Genomic DNA, 17457 nt, shown 5'->3' on the forward strand with positions numbered 1-17457 from the left:
TCTTTTATATTTATAAAGCTTGCGAGCTTGACCAAGTAAGCAAAATCCCATTATTTCCCTTGACGTTAAAAAATGTGTCTTTGTTTTATGTCAGGTCTAGCATGGCACTATGAGTAGACTGAGGTGGGGAGAGGCGCAGAGATCAGGGAGTAGAAGCTAGATGACCCAGGTTAGAGCCCAAGCTGGATGAGGGGAGGTGGCCCATGTGTCTCAAGAGATGTCAGAACCAGCGAGTGCAGAGCAATGAACAATAAGGTCAGGATATGGATACTGGGGGAAGTACAAGTGGGTTGTCAGAGAAAGGCTCTGCTCCTGCATTGTTTATGCTTTTAAGTCTGCGAACGATGCACAATAATTGTTTTTACACTGTTTTGACGTTTCCTTTAAATTGAAATGAATGTAAGTTGTGTAGGTCACATAAATAGTTGCATACATTATGTAACTTATGTAATTTAAATAGCATTAAATGAGCAACATAGCATTCCGTAGAAACTGAACTGCAGCAGAATTTAAGCAGACCACATTGTGACAAGTACACGTCAGAACAGAAATCGCTGTCTTCTTATATCTGTTTCTGCAATACGTGTGGCATCATGTAAAGGCAATTCAGTTCTTGAGATACTCAGTTTACCCAACTGAAACTTTCTGCAAACCAAATCGATAGGATTGACTAAAATGCACATGGTAAAGGTAAAGGGACCCCTGACCGTTAGGTCCAGTCATGGCCGACTCGGGGGTTGCGGCGCTCATCTCGCTTTATTGGCCGAGGGAGCCGGCGTACAGCTTCCAAGGCATGTGGCCAGCATGACTAAGCCGCTTCTAGTGAACCAGAGGAGCACACGGAAACGCCGTTTACCTTCCCGCCGGAGTGGTACCTATTTATCTACTTGCACTTTGACATGCTTTTGAACTGCTAGGTTGGCAGGAGCAGGGACTGAGCAACGGGAGCTCACCCCGTCATGGGGATTTGAACCGCCGACCTTCTGATCAGCAAGTCCTAGGCTCTGTGGTTTAACCCACAGCACCAAAATGCACATGAGTCGTTGAGTAAATAAAATTTCCTCATATTGGGCTGCTAATTTAAGGTCTGTCCCAGGTTGCAGATTGGGGTTAAAGAATGCAAAAGTCCTGCTGGATCAGGCCAAGGGTCCACCTAGTGCAGCATCCTGTTCTCCCATTGGCTGACCAGATGCCTACAAGCTGGACATGAGCACAACAGCACTCTGGCCAGCTGCAATTCCCATCAATTGGTATTAAGAGGCATAAAGGCAGGTCCAGCACCTGAAAAACTTAAAGGCCCCTGTATTACCATATAGCAAAACTAGGATTTATTCAACTGTTAGTATTCAATTAATGCAATGAGTGCTTGGGATTGAAAAGACACAAGGGCAAGGTATGAGTTTATGCGGAAAATATGGATTAATACAATGTTTTGTTTCGTTTTAACGTATTTATTATTATTTTTGCTAAATGACGGCCAAGTTGTGTTGGCAAATGCACAGCCGGCTTCTTGGCATAGAAAGACGTAAGATTTATGCGGAAATGGCCTAAATAAGTGTGTTTTTTCCCCTATGAATAGGACCCATAAGGATTATCTTAAACAGTTCCATATTCTGCACATCATAGCATTAGAATGTAGCTGTATATATAGAAATGGAAATATAAAACACAGGGCTTAAGAAAGATTGAAAAATCTCATTGGGCACTATATAAAAGAATAGCTTATGTAGTTCATTTTGCTGAGATACCCATAAAAACATCTTAAGGCACACATATATTTTTGTTTTAAAAGCAAGCAGGTGAACAGCAGTGGTTAATAATCCCAGAAAACGCCTTCGTTGGTAACCGCAAATCCATTTTATGATTGAAATATCATTACTATTATTCTGAGACCTACTTATTCCACTTGACTCTTCTGATCTTTACTATTTATACACTTACAAATCCAGATGAAATCAATTTCATGGTAAAATGATTCTTGTTGTTTTAATAAAAACGACATTTGTATTCTCTAGGTGGATTTTAGGGGTGTAATGGATCAAGGAGTGAAGCAGTCTTTGCAGACAAATCAATTCTGCAATGTTATATACTACCGCACTTCTCACACAAGTCTGTAACTTCGGCAAATCAAAGCTGATACCAAATTCCTTATTTGCAAAATGTTAGTAGGAATAGTTGGCAGTGGGGGTGGGCAAACATTTTTTTGCCAAGGGACCACAATCCCCCAGCAGGGATTGCTTGACGAGTTGACAATTTCCACTGATTCCTAAGGGGCAAATTACTAATGCATTGTCATGGACGGTTTGGACACAGAGGAATGGTGCGAGGAACCAGATGGGGGACTACAAAGGCAAGAAAGTTCAGAGCCTGGGACGTGGTGGTGGGACAAGGATGAGTGGTCAGAGAGAGAAGACTGGGAAGAGGCGGTAACATACTGCCACTTTGAATTGTTATACCTAAAAAGAAGATGGGAAAACAATTTAAAAAGCAAGGAAAATTTTTTGAAGGAAACGAACAGGACAGAAGGAATTCTGAGTTGTGTCCACTGTTAATTCCACCCATGGGTAGGCCAGCTAAAATTAATGGGCTGTTCTCTGAGTCGAATGTAGCAGTTTACAACTCTCTCTTAGGAAGGAAGAATGAGGCTGGTTCAGGAGGCATCAGGGGCTGCAAAAAATGCAGTGCAGGCTTTGAGAAATAGCTTCCCAGTTTCACCAACATTGATGTAGTGTAGGGAGCTCTTCATATTCTCTCTCTCTCTCTCTCTCTGTGTGTGTGTGTGTGTGTGTGTGTGTGTGTGTGTGTTATATGTACTGAAGTTCTCACCCTGGGCCAGCAGGGGGATACTGTAGATAGTTTTCACTCAGGTCCACATATGCAAATAAGGGATTGAAAGTGACGTTCAGTGATTGGATAGTTACAGAAAATGGTTACTGTTGCGTTCTAGTGGAGCTCTATATAAGCAGGCTGGCTGAACCCTTCAGTTCAGTTCTGTGCTGGCCTGTGAATAAACAAGAGCTGTTTGAAGAATTGCTGTGTCGTCTGATATGTTCACCCACAACTTAACAGTATGCACTTCATATACTATAAACACACACACACAAAGTATATTTTAAAAAGTATACACTTAAAAAAATAAAGTGTGACAGTGTCAAATAATCACAGTTTAATGTGGAAAATAGATGGTCCGGACTTGCGCGCGAATGCATGCAAAAGTGGCACCAACCAGAAATACTCCAGTTTTCAATGTCATCCCTGCTTTAGTATAGCAAAAGGTGTACAGAACAGCCACATAAAGTGATCGGTGTGCCGTATTCCAAATAAAGAACAAAACATATAACCCCCTACCCCACTAGGCCCTAATCTAGAAATCAGAACCTGACCCACTGCAAAGAAGATAATACATTTCTGAGCTGGGGTGGGCGTGGGTGTGCATTGCAAATAACAAAGCAGTCCTTGAATATTTAAGGCCTTAAGTCTGTAGTCTGGTTTCTTACAAAAATATGTATGCAGAACAGTCTCATTAATTTATTCTGTTTTTTCTATACTCCACTATTGGGGGGGTGGGGTGGGTCTGCTTACCTACTTTTGAAAAAGCAGCATGCCAGATTTTGTAGATGCAATACCAAGCGCACTTGGTTTTTTCCTGCAAAAATGCCTTTTGAAATTTTGGAACCCCTCCCTGGCCCAGGGGTGGAAACTGAGTGGACACCCACTGGGCTGGCTATTTTCAATGCTATCCCTGGTGCACCTGCTTTTCATGCAGAAGGTTATGGATTCAATATCTGACATCTCCAGGTAGGAATGGGGAAGTCCTGGTTGAAACCTTGAAGAGATGCTGCCAATTAATTTAGACAATACTGAGTTAGATGGGCCAATGGCATTATTCAGAAAAAAAAAGTGTGTAAGTATGTGTGTGTGTTCATGTGATGAGCTGGTCCTTATTGATGAGGTTAGTGTCTGATGGTCTCCACTCAGGTCCTTCCCCAGCAATTCCCCATAACCTGGTTATGCTGGTTTTAAATAACACTTTGGAAGTCCCGAGCCCCAAAGAGGTTAGATTGGCCTCCACCAGGGCCAGGGCCTTTTCAGCTCTGGCCCCGGCCTGGTGGAACGCCCTACTGCAGGAGATCAGGGCCCTGCGGGATTTGACATCTTTACTCAGGGCCTGCAAGACGGCGCTGTTCCACCTGGCCTTTGGGCTGGACTCAGTCCAACCCCCCTCTCATTTTTTATTTTTTGGGATGGAACCCCTTATATGGGATTTGTATATATATTTTTCCTTGGCTCTTTTTGCTGGCCCATGTAGGACCAGCATGGATAGTTGGCCCTGGTGAATATTTGACATTTTCTTCCCTTATGGCTTTGATCTATAGGCTACCACTAAAACGAGGCTGCATTTTAAGCTGCATTTTAAACTGTATTCTAACTTATATTTTAATCAAATGTTGTTGTTGTTGTTTTTATGTTTTTACTGTATTTATATTTAGTGTTAGAAGCCCTGAGCCCAGTCTTGGCTGGGGAGGGCAGGCTATAAATAAAAGGTATTTATTATTATTATTATTATTATTATTATTGGCTGGAGCAAACTGCACATACACCCTGTCTTGTAGGAAATATGGGTTCCTTGGGGCATGGCATAGTTCCATTGTCATGAAAGAATTCCATATATATACATAAATTATATATATATATATATATATATATATATATATATATATATATATATATATATATATTCATATTCCAAACATATGTGAATTTTGTGTATTGCCCATGATCTTGGCCTGAGAGTGTATCAGACAACTCAGAATTAAATGTAATACACAGATGGCAAAGCAGGACGAAATGGAACAAGACAGGTGGGTCTTATTTGCAAAAAGAGGGAGCAATTAGGAATTGTATCCGCTATCGGGGTTTTTTTTTCATCTACCGGACTTGACTCACCCAAGTGTTTGTTCCATTGGTAGATGCCAGCAGTTTGCTCCATTATGTGGCTCAAGCCTTCCAAAACCCATCCAAGGAAAAAGGAGGAGGGGAGACCGTAGCGACTCAACGTCTTTTTTTACAAGACTTGTGCGCTGTCTTGGTGGAGAAGCCATTTGGCACCAGCCAGCTTTTATAAAAGTGGGCGAGGAGCTGGCTAGTTTTATGAGAGATTAAAATGATTCAATACATCCACTAAGCAGAACCTCCCACTGGAGGGTGTAACAGTCATTTTTCAGAACGGTGCTCCACCACCGAGTCCAGGAAACACACACTATATTTATAAGCAAGCACTGAGTTTGTGCCATGATTCCCATGGAGCTGCGGAAAAGTCACTGGATGTAACACGGGCTGGAGATTTCAATGTCCTAAGCATCATCAAACCTTTTTAAAAGCAAGTTTCTAGTTCTCATTGTTATTTATTTAAAGCCTGTTGTTGTTTTTTAAAGAAATAATATTTTTTAAGTGTATATTCACTGCCTGGTGTTAATTCCAGAATCTAGGGGAGATGTTGACTAAGGATGGATGGAATGGAATGGGGGAATTGAATAATGCTGCTGCTGCAGAGGGCAGTTAATTTGACTGGGGCGCAGCAACAGCGGGAAAGGAGGCATTTAACCCTTTTGCTCTGGTGCTGTTTTCCAGACAAAAAATAATCCCCTGTTATTTTCCCCCTTGTGCAGCACACAGCTGGGGTGGGGGAGAAGCAGCTTTGATCAGGAAAGCAACTTGGCTGAGAAATCCCTGCCTCACCCACGGAAGGGTGGCCAAAAGACAATAGGTTTTTGCATTCCCCATTCCTTTCTGTGCAGTGCTCTCCCTGGGAGATGCTCATGGGGCAATCATTACCAGGCCTCTAGTGGAGTAAGGAAGGGCTTGTCCTTCTCATCGTGTTATAGGATCAGCATTTTAGGTACAGTGGTCCCTTGGTTCTCAAACAGAATCTGTTCCGCAAGTCTGTTCCAAAACCAAAGCGTTCCAAAACCAAGGCGTGTGTTCCCACTGAAAGTAATGCAAAATGGATTAATCCGTTCCAGGCTTTTAAAAACAACCCCTAAACCAGCAACTTAACATGAATTTTACTATCTAACGAGACCATTGATCCATAAAATGAAAGAAATAAGCAATGTACTGCAGTCACACAATCAATCAATCAGTAGCTGAACTGGGTTCCACACAGTCACAAAAACATCAAAAAAGAGCCACAAAAACAGAAACGCAAAATAAATAGCAAAAACAGACAGACCTCAGCGTAGCAGTCAAAACAGAAGTGTGGCACTCAAAATGGAGCATGTTCGGCTTCCGAAAAAAGTTCACTTACTTCCGGGTTTGTGGTGTTTGGGTTCCAAGTTGTTTGAGTACTAAGGTGTTTGAGAACCAAGGTACCACTGTATTGTATATTTTTTAATTATTATTTAAAAATTGTTGTTGTTTTTTAAATAGTTATCTGCATTTAACTTAAATTGCTTGGAGAAGTTTTCTGTATAAAGCACCGTACAAATGTAATAAATTTCAATACCACAAGGGGCATGGGCTAATACAACCCTTCCCGGGTCGCCCTTCTCTGAGTGGGAGCCATGGAGGCAGCACTTCCTTGAAATAAAACGTTTGGATCTCCCATATAACATATAATTTTGGTCTGCCCTTTGGGGAGAGAAACCTGTGCCTGGATTGTCCCACTTCAAAACTGCAGGTGGGCTCATAGCAACATATGAAGCTTGACCTTACACCAAGTCAGACCTTTAAGTCCATTTAGTTCAGTTTTGTCTGCACTGACTGGCAGCTACTGTCCGGGATTTCAGGCAAGGATTCTTCCCCAACCCTACTTGGAGATGCTGGACATTGAACTTGCATGCAAAAAAAAAAAAAAAATGCTCCACCACAGAGCTGTGGCTTATAGGATTAAATCTTCCATTTTATTTTTTTATTTTAAAAAGGGCTGCCATGTGGGGAAGGGATAAACCCAGATGTCAGGAGGAAAGGATTTTAAGGGAATGTGAATTTCTTTGTTCAAGGATTTATTTATTTTGGTATAAAGTAAAGGGACCCCTGACCAGGTCCAGTCGCAGACGACTCTGGGGTTGCGTCGCTCATCTCGCTTTATTGGCCAAGAGAGCCAGCGTACAGCTTCCGGATCATGTGGCCAACAGGACTAAGCCGCTTCTGGAGAACCAGAGCAGCACACAGAAACGCCATTTACCTTCCCGCCGGAGCGGTACCTATTTATCTACTTGCACTTTGATGTGCTTTCGAACTGCTAGGTTGACAGGAGCAGGGACCAAGCAATGGGAGCTCACCCTGTCGCGGGGATTCAAACCGCTGACCTTCTGATCGGCAAGTCCTAGGCTCTGTGGTTTTACCCACAGCGCCGGCATAGAGAAGTATTAAATTGTACAGGCCCTTCTCCTGCAGTCTGACAGGACTGGCTTGTTGGACTGGAGAGGTGAAGCAAAAGCAGGCAGTGAGAAGTCAGGCAGCTCACTGGCCCTTTAGGTTAGCAGACAGCTGCCAAGTCAACTGCAGTACCACTGTCTGGCCATCCGTAGTGGTGGCGCCCAAGAGCAGCAGGCAACAGCTCCCTCTTCTGGTGGGCTTCCTAGCACAGTGGTTCCCAAACCCTTTTTCCCAGGGACCCGTTGACGGTCTTGGCAGATCGCTTCCATGATTTTTCTATCTGCTATTTTCTATCATGCGCTCTGTTAAATGCTTCACGATGTCTAATTTTATTTCGTCCTGATTTTTTATTTTGTTTTGCATTTTGATGCATTACAATTTTCATTCCACATAATACAACATAAGAAAAAAGAAGAAGAAATAAACAGCTCAGTTGGTTAGAGCATGGGGCTAAGAATGCCAAGGTTGCAGGTTCAATTCCCGTATGAGACAGTTGCATATTCCTGCATTGCAGGGGTTTGGACTAGATAATTCTCAGGGTCCCTTCCAACTCTACAACTCATTCTATACAATTTTTTTTAAATTATGCATATTTAATATGGGCATGTCATGGACCAGCTGGACCAGTTTGGCACACAATGGTGCAGAGCATTAGGGGTCTGCAAATTGTCACCAAGCTCCCTCGTTCAAGACTCCTAGCATTTTTTGCATTAGATCAGCCATGGCAGACCTCTGGCCCTCTGGATGTTGTCCCCGCCAGCCCCAGCCAGCTTGGGTGATGCGTGGGGATGATGGGAACTGTAATCCAAAGAGACCTGGGAGGGTCCCAGGTGCCTCAACCCGGCACTTGATTGATAGTATACCTTAAAGGAGTAATGGTATGATGTTCTGTACTAAGCTTGGATCCTAGAACAATAGGCAAGTAGGATCCTAGAGTGAAACAACTGATTGGCTTGCAGGAAAAGACCAATCAGGCTCCAGGAGGAAGTTAATCAGCCTATTAGGCTGGTAGGATCGTAGAATGCAACAACTGATTGGCCTGCAGGAAAAGACCAATCAGGCTCCAGGAGAGAAGCAGAATCAGCCTATTAGGCTGGTAGGACCATAGAATGCAACAACTGATTGGCCTGCAGGAAAGACCAATCAGGCTCCAGGAGGGAAGCAGAATCAGCCAATCAGACGGGACTCATTGTGTAAATAATGTATATAAAAGCCTGAGGTTTGGGGGGCAATTCAATCACTGTTTTACAAGCTGCAGTAAAGAGCATGAAATCACTACAGGACTCTGAATATATTTCATATGGGAAGGGAGGGTTCTGCACGCCCATCCTCTGTTTTGTCCCCTGGTGCAGCTCCAGTTTGGAACAGTGATCCACTGATGATTATTGGGGTGTATGAAAAGGTAATGTACAAGCACTGCTTCAGGGGGGAAGCACCTCAAGGAAGTGCCACAGGCTGCTACCAAGTTGTTGAACCTACATTTCCTCCTCCTCCTCCTGGCTTTACCTTGTGGAACTTTCCATGACTCCTGACACCACCCTAATGCTTTAATTCCTGTACCTGGTATTATGTCTTGTTTCCTATCTTGCTTAGACTTGTTCTCTTGGCTTGCAGTCCTATCCTAGCTGTGGCGCAATCCTTCCCCACCCTCCCAGCCCCAGGCTCCAATCCAGCACACATTCCTGATTCCGACTTTGGATTAATTCTTGGCTCTGGTCTCCCCTATTCTGACTCTCTGGCTCTTTGCATGTTTGGCTCCAGAAGGAGAGTCCACAACAATGTGCATCAGTAGAGCACTTTACCAACCAGAAAACAAAGCAGAAGCTTATACAAAAGCAACGAAATTCTGGGGGGAAGATGTGGGAGACAATCCACAGAGCCACCATCAGACAGTTTAGCCCTGGACAAGAAGAATACCGCCGGCAGTTTAATTTCCAAACTGCATTTACAAAGGCGCACAGATCATTTCCAGATCTTGGACCAAAGAACGCTATTGTTGCATCATAAGAATGACAGCTTTGCTCTAAAACGAGTAGCTAAGGGTGCACAACTGTGGAGTTAACACAGAGCCTGGGGACCAGGTTGGAATGAAGTGCAAAGTGAGCTTTATGTTTTTCACCGCTTCTCCTTGCACAACACTGTCTAGCGACCCTGGTGTCTCTACATCTAATATCGTGGCGCGCGCACACACACACACTTTGTAAAGGAGGAGAGGTAACAATCCAACAAACTACATGCAACAAAAAGCCAAAATTAAACAGGAATATAATGAGGATTGCAAAATCCAATGGAAGACTACCCTGACCTTCAGCTACATGCCCCTGCTGACAAACAGTTACTATCTTTAAACTAATCTGAGGGCTTCCATATGCTATGTGGTGTCTGAGAAATGCAGATCACAGCTCCCTGTCTAGGCATCTCGGGAGGAGCTAGAACTTGGGTTGTGTTTTCCACAGCTTCTGTTGCACTGGTTTCCTTGGGGAGGCACTGGAGACTCTGCGTCCGATTTTGCTAGATAGATCATTCATGCTGGAACTGCTGCCAAAGAGGAGTGAAGGGGTCTCTGCACCCCCTACCACCAGTATCATCTCTTTGGCATAGGAATCATTTCTCCAGACCTGGCCCCTGCTTTCAGTAGCTTCAGGAGTTTAGGGACTCATGACACCTGCAAGTACTTGTTATGTACTGAGCTGAATAGGATTCAGAATGCAGCAGTCTGATTGGTCCTAGAACAATAGGATTCAGAATGCAGCAGTCTGATTGGTCCTAGAACAATAGGATTCAGAATGCAGCAGTCTGATTGGTCCTAGAACAATAGGATTCAGAATGCAGCAGTCTGATTGGTCCTAGAACAACAGGACCCAGAATGCAGCAGTCTGATTGGTCCACAGGAGCCACCCAATCCAGCTCCAGGTGGAAGTGAATCAGCAACCTGATTGGCCTACAAGAGAATCCCAGAATTAGCCAATCACGTGGGGCCCATTGTGTAAATAATGTATATAAAGCAGACATTCTGGAGGAACTTCCATTCCTCCTCACCACTATGAGCTGAATAAAGAGCATGAAATCCACTCTCGACTTCGAGTATATTTCAGGACTCATAACACCTGCAAGGCACATTTCCCCTGAAATATCCTAACCACTGCCAATGTTCCAGACCCTGCAAACACTTGTCTAGAGCCCTGTGAGTAACCTCCCATTCCGGAAACACAGATTGTATGATTCTTGGGGCAGGAAACTGGCTTTGTTGTTGCTGTTGTTGTTGTTGCTTGAGTTGCTCTGTTAAGGGCCATCGATGCTACTAAATAAATGATGTCAATGATGTCATTATGTTAAACATAGCAAGTCATATATAACTCATATTTCAGGGGATCAATATATGTGAACACATGCTAGCTTCTGTGTTTGTTTTTGCTGAGCAGTAACAGGTTAAGTGGAAGGCTTTACAGAAGGTGATCTTGACATATTTTGGCATAGGGACAAAATCTAGCCCAAGTTAAACACTTTTAAAGCCCAAATTGATCCATTTAGGTGTTTAACATTCTTTCATCAAAATCAATGGGACTTAAATGCTGACTTTATTTGAATAGAGTCACATAAATGCAATGAGTTTTGTTTCCTGTGCAGCAAAATAGGAAGAAAAATGCATTCATGTTGAACAACTGTTTAGGATTTACGCCTGCAAATTTTGTCTTCACTGCTAGGCAAAAATAAACATTTAAGGCTCTGTCATTCTTTTTAAAAACAAACAAACCAAAAAACACTAAGTAGGATGTCTGAAGCTTTACAGCTGCTTTGTTTTATGGCAATTAGAGCAGTCAAACAAAAAGACAGATGAGACTCACATTATTGCTGCAGGTTTTATATCGAATATTCCTGCCTTCACAGTTCCTGGAAAAAAACAAAAGTTTGAAAGGAATGACCGAGTAGAGTAACATTAAAAGGTTACCCTTTCCCATAAATAATTTTCTCGAATACTTGATATATGTTACGGCTTCTCAGATTTAACTGAAAAGATGATTAAGTAAGGATGACTGTCTGATGAAGCTGTTACAGCTTTTCCTGTTAGGCTTACAGCTGTGCAAAGTCACAACTCACTGAGACGTTTCTGAAATATTATTCATAAAGCATTATACTGTTTACCAGCAGTCTACTTTGACAAATGATTTACAGGATTAACAACAAGAGCCCTCCAAATCGCTCCAAACCAGTTATTCATGAGCAAATACTCATCTTATGGGAGGCAGGGCCATAAGGCAAGGCCAGCTAGATGCCTGTGGAAAGCCAAAAGAAAAGGCTAAAGTAAAAGGTAAAGGACCCCTGGACAGTTAAGTCTAATCAAAGATGACTATGGGGTGCAGCGCTCATCTTGTTTTCAAGCCAAGAGAATCGGCACTTGTCCACACACAGCTTTCCGGGTCATGTGGCCAGCAGGACTAAACCGCTACTGGTGCACAGAACACCATGATGAAAACCAGAGCGCATGGAAACACTGTTTACCTTCCTGCCACAGCAGTACCTATTTATCTACTTGCAGTGGCGTGCTTTCGAACTGCTAGGTTGGCAGGAGCTAGGACAAAGCAATGGGAGCTCATCCCGTCACGGGGATTCGAACCACCAACCTTCTGATCGGCAAGCCCTAGGCTCAGTGGTTTAGATCACAGTGCCACCTGCATCCCACCATAAGAAGCACCCAAGCACAAGGGCACTCTCCTCTCTTGCGGCTTCCAACAACTGGTTTTCAGAAGCATTGCTGCCTCCAACCATGGAGAAAGAACATCGCCGTTGTGGCTAAAAGGTAAAGGTAAAGGGACCCCTGACCATTAGGTCCAGTAGTGGACAACTCTGGGGTTGCAGCGCTCATCTCGCTTTACTGGCCGAGGGAGCCGGCGTACAGCTTCCGGGTCATGTGGCCAGCATGACTAAGCCACTTCTGGCGAACCAGAGCAGCGCACAGAAACAGCGCCGCCGGAGCGGCACCTATATATCTACTTGCACTTTGATGTGCTTTTGAACTGCTAGGTTGGCAGGAGCTGGGACCGAGCAACGGGAGCTCACCCCGTTGCGGGGATTCGAACCGCTGACCTTCTGATCGGCAAGTCCTAGGCTCTGTGGTTTAACCCACAGCGCCACCCGTGTCCCTCTAGCCGTTGTGGCTAGTAGCCATCAATAGCCCTGTCCTCCATGAATTGGTCTATTAATGCCATTTAAGTTGGTGGCCATACTGTGGGAACAAGTTCCATAGTTTAACTAGACACGGGCTCTAGAGCACCAATATCTCAAGGGTCAAAGGTTCCCCCACTCCTGCAGTAAGCCCTTGTGCTATTTCCCAGTACTGAATAAGACCATAGTTGCAGCCATTTAGTTTTTGCTTTACTGGAGCAGATTTTAATGCAACCACCCCAGATCTCCTGTGTTGGGAGATTCGGCCTCTGAATAACCCCCACCCACCCCCTTCCTGTTTTGTGTCATTCGCGACTTCAAAGTGCAATATGAAAGACCAACCTGCCATTTAAGCATCTCCTTAGAGAATAGGATGCTCCTCCTCCGCAAGTACGCGAACAATCACTCCAGGCACCCCAGGCGTCCCAGCCGCCTTCTCTATCTTCGTCAGACTGGGAAATTCTTGAGGTCTGGAAACACGACAGAAAGAAAAGTAACTCAGCAGCCCAGGAAAGTTGCATATTTTGCAAATCCTTTTAACTGGTTGTTTACCCTGGGGAGATTCCTAGTCTGGTGGTAATAAGCAGAGATTCCCATTCCAAAATAAATTATTATGTCAACAGAACAAAGAAGTGATATATTTGCAACTGGAAAGAATCGGTCCAAAATAAAAGCGGTTTTTCTCTTCTTTCATAACTTCGTTTTCATCTCTTCTGGGGCTTCTAAATTCAATTATGAGCACCAGGCCTTGAAAAACTCCATTTCCACACCAATCTGCGAAAGTGATGTAAACAGCACACTTCAAGGAGTTGGGTCGAGTAAGACCTCAAGACAACACGACATGCCTCCAGAGTCATTTTGCTTACACTATACTATAAAGTAGTAATGAATGCCCACGTGCCGTGCAAGTGGCGTCATAAAAAGCACCAATTCCCAAACTGCCAACATGCCATGAGAGTGAAAAGCAATAAATCAGGGATGGGGAACCTCAAGAGTGGCAGCCACATGTGGCCCTCCAGGCCTCGCTATCTGGCCCTTGAGACTCTCCTCAGCAGGTTGCTCAGAAAGGAGATGAAAATGTTTTCCACCCTTGCTTTAAATAAAGACTCATGTGAGCTCAAAAGTGGGCGGACACTATTGAACACACACACATACATGCAACTGAGGCTGGATCTTGATTATCTGTGTGATTCATAACTGAAAGCTTGGGTGGCGCATCCCGTGGTCTGTGGCAAATGGTAATGTGTCATGCTGCTGTAACCCCGCAGCCTCCCTTATCTGGGTTGTGGAGCGCTATGATGGGTTTTGGCAAGATCTTACCAGAAGCTGGTGGTGGAACACCCAAGGCAGCTGCCTAACCCTGTCTTATGGGTGGGTTGGTCCTGTGAAAGCTTCCTTTCAGACCCGTTTAGGCATTAAAATCTGCAGATGAGGCCCTCTTGGTAGTTCTACAGCCCTTAGCAGCTTAGGGTGGTGGTTGCCCAGGAAAGGGCATTCTCGAGCTTGTGGAACTTCCTCCCCATAGAGTAGGGTCTTGGCATCTTCATTATACAACATTAGGCAAATGCTGAAGACACACCTTGGCTTTTGTCACCTGGGAAGTATATTTTTAGGACTCACCTTCTTCCTATGATAGTGGGATGTTCTAAACTGTTTTTAACATTGTGTTTTAATTGTAGTAACATACCCCAGGACCTTGGAGTGAAGGGCCAGTTAATAATACAGTGGTATCTTGGTTGTCGAACTTACCGGTAATCCATTCTGGGAGTTCGTTTGACTCCCGGAATGGTTAGAAAACCAAGGCATGGCTTCCGATTGGCTGCAGGAGCTTCCTGCACTCAATTGGATACTGCAGAAGCCGTGTCGGATGTTTGGATTCCAAAAAACATTTGCAAACCGGAACACTCACTTCTGGGTTTGCAGCATTTGGGAGCTGATTTGTTTGACAACTAAGCCATTTGACAACAAAGGTACAACTGTAATAATAATAATAATAATAATAATAATAATAATAATAATAATACACATCACAGTATTCCAGTCATGATCTTACCTATGTATGAATCACAGTGGCTAAGCTATCACTGTGCAGGAAAGGAGTCGTTGGTTTACCACCTGAAGATGATAATAGGCACTCCTCACTACAGAGATCACATGAGTCTCCAGTGACAGAGGTGGATTTAGGAACACCCCTCAAACTAAGCACCTGTTCCTTCAGAAGGAGTGCAACTTTATCCAGAACCAGTGAGTTCCCCAATTCCCAGAACTGAGAACTGTTTGCCCACAAAGTCTTCCCAAGATTCAAACTCAACTTGTTGGCTCTCATCCAAGCCACCAACCCATCTAGTCCCACAAACGCGCACACACACACAATCAATCAATCAATCAATCAAACAGTGAAATAAATAAACAAACAAACCCCCTGCAATGTAGGAATTACAGCTAAAGAATCCCTGGCAGATGGCCATCTAATCTCTGTTTAAAAACCTCTCTGTTTAAAAACCTCCACCTTCGTCGCCATGTTGGGTGGAGCTCCCCTCCAACGAAGGACAGTCCATCACTTTCCAAGGTAGATCACTCCAACCTGTTTCTCCAAGGCTTGGAACTTTGCTTAGTCTGTTCACTTCCAAGGGAGGAAAAGGAAGCTTCCTTCCCATTCATTCACTCACCCGCCCAGGGTAGAAATTGACTAGTCTTCCAGAAAGAGGACCACTTCTAAATAGGACTGGCTTGCAAGAAAAGATATTGGAAGGTGCCAAGTGATGGACTGGAGCCCAACATTCCCGAGAATCTAATCAGAAGAAAGCCTGCCAGCCTACCTCTGTAAATACCAAGCAAGGGCAGCTGACAAATGATCCCTGCTCTCTGTGCATGGGAACTGCCACTCCAAAGTGCTCATCCTTCCAGGGACTGGGCCAGTACACACAAAGTCTGGCCTATGAACCATAAATATGAGGAGGAAGAAGACAGTGCTGGGAACGCTGGCTCTACACGTACTCGTTTCCTAATCTTTAGCCCCAAATCCGGTAACCTAAAAATGCATTAGTGCTGCTGGCCAGTCTAATAATTCAAAAACAAGCAGTAAACTTCTTTTTATAAGCAGTAACTACTTTTCCATAGCACGTCACTCAGGTTTGAAGCAAAGCCACGGCAAACTTTATTGGATACCTTAATTTTGTTTTCACAAAATAAAGTATGTTGACAAAGAGATTTGATCTTGGCCTTAAATGGCTTGGATTAAGTGGTACTGATGCTGCGAGATGTAGCTGCACATAAAGAACACCTAATCATCTGTATTTTCCATAGGATTATGTTTCTGACCTTTCCAGGCGTTTACACAGGTAGCACAGTCATAGCGCAGTCAAATGCAAGCAAAATAAAAACAGAGCTCAATGGAGTTCTTAACAGTGATAAAATTGTGCGCATGGAAAGCACAAGATTGTCAGCCATGGCCCAGAAAACCATGCAAATACATTTGCGCACCCACGAAGTGATTTTCAGGTCCAAACTTGATGTAGAATCTGTCACATATATAACCATTGGATAGTTACTGTAGGGAAGCCAGATCCGGACATTCGCAAGAGGGCCAGATCAGGACTGTGGCAAGAGGGGCTCTAAACCTTTGTCCTGAGCAGAATGCACTCACCATCACCACCTACCTGGTGCCTGCTATCTGAAATGGGAGGAAAGTGTCATGGAATTCTACTCAATATTGATCCAGATCAGATTCCAATGTATAGTTTTGCAGAGTAAAAACTTAAACATGTTTCAGGATTCCCAAAAATTGGACCAGAGGCAATTGTATTTCATCCAGCAGAGCTTCGCTGCTACTGAAGGCAAATGAGCATAATGGTCACAAATCCAATACATCCAGGATTGGCACTGTCCATAAGAAATCCAGTTGCAGCAGACCTAACTTAAACTTACAATAACTTATAAGAAGTCTGAACCTTAACGCTAAGCATACTATGTACAGAACACCACACCAGAAGGAAAAGAGATAGGAAGTGAAACCCAGGCTCCTTCTGATCCTACTTTTATAGTCAGCATGTCCTTGACTGAAAGAGATAAGAGAACCGGTTTAAGCCAGCTGTTCTCAGCTTCTTTGAAGGAATAATCCAAACATCAGGAACCATCTGGCTGTTTCTTTCACACAGAGAAGCTTCCAGAATCCTCTTGAATTAATTAGAATAGGAAAGATGTCTACATATCAGATCAATACTTTCTGCACTAAACTGACAAAAAGTTCCCACCGATACCAAGAGGGCATCCAGACCTGTTTATGGGGAGAAGATGAATAGGGAAAGAGAGGTGTTGTCTCCACACCAGAGCTGAAGCCAAGTGGCGTTGGCGCAGGCACTCACTGGGCAACCTTGCACATTGAGCCTTGCTATAAAGGACCCCTTTCCCAGAGTGACAAGGCACAGGGAATGCCTTCAATTCTGACTCTTTGTTGGCAGCCAGTAGGCAAGTGAGGAGATAGAGGTGGGAGAAAGTGCCAGTGGGAGGAAACAGCAGCCCCTTGGCCAGCAGTTTGAGAGGCAGGTGGCATGCAACCTGCTGTCCTTCCCGATTTGCCGCCTGAGCCCAATGACTCAACTTGACTAATGAAAGGGCCCCCACACACATCCTGCTACTCCCCTTCGCCCGTCCTGATTCCAGTTCATCATTGAATGAACATAATTAATTGAAAATGTTAGGGCCAAATCTAAACCCAAAGATCTGGGTCTATGTCTTTCTCGCCAACCTCAAAGGAGTATACCTGCCTGTTGTGCTGGAAGCAGACTGAGAAGTATATATATGCTCTTATTTAACCATAATATATTTTAATACATAATGTGTTTTTTTTAATCTATATTAAACTTCACCCTATCAATATATTAGTTTTATATATGTTACATGTGATTTATCTAG

The 17457-nt window shown here is 43.8% G+C and overlaps 1 protein-coding gene across 2 annotated transcripts in view; it reads right to left on the reverse strand.

Annotated features, from left to right (window-relative positions):
• ADAMTSL3 (ADAMTS like 3) overlaps positions 1-17457 on the reverse strand; it is a 280064-nt gene that overhangs the window by 162487 nt on the left and 100120 nt on the right. For both annotated transcript variants that reach the window (XM_081888376.1, XM_081888377.1), the window contains 2 exons: positions 12886-13013; positions 11226-11271 (listed from right to left, as the gene is read on the reverse strand). In XM_081888376.1, the coding sequence (XP_081744502.1) occupies positions 11226-11271; positions 12886-13013 (174 nt within the window). The remainder of the gene's footprint in view (positions 1-11225; positions 11272-12885; positions 13014-17457) is intronic.

This window comes from Podarcis melisellensis (assembly GCF_964234715.1).
Source record: "Podarcis melisellensis genome assembly, chromosome: 14".
NCBI lineage: Eukaryota > Metazoa > Chordata > Lepidosauria > Squamata > Lacertidae > Podarcis > Podarcis melisellensis.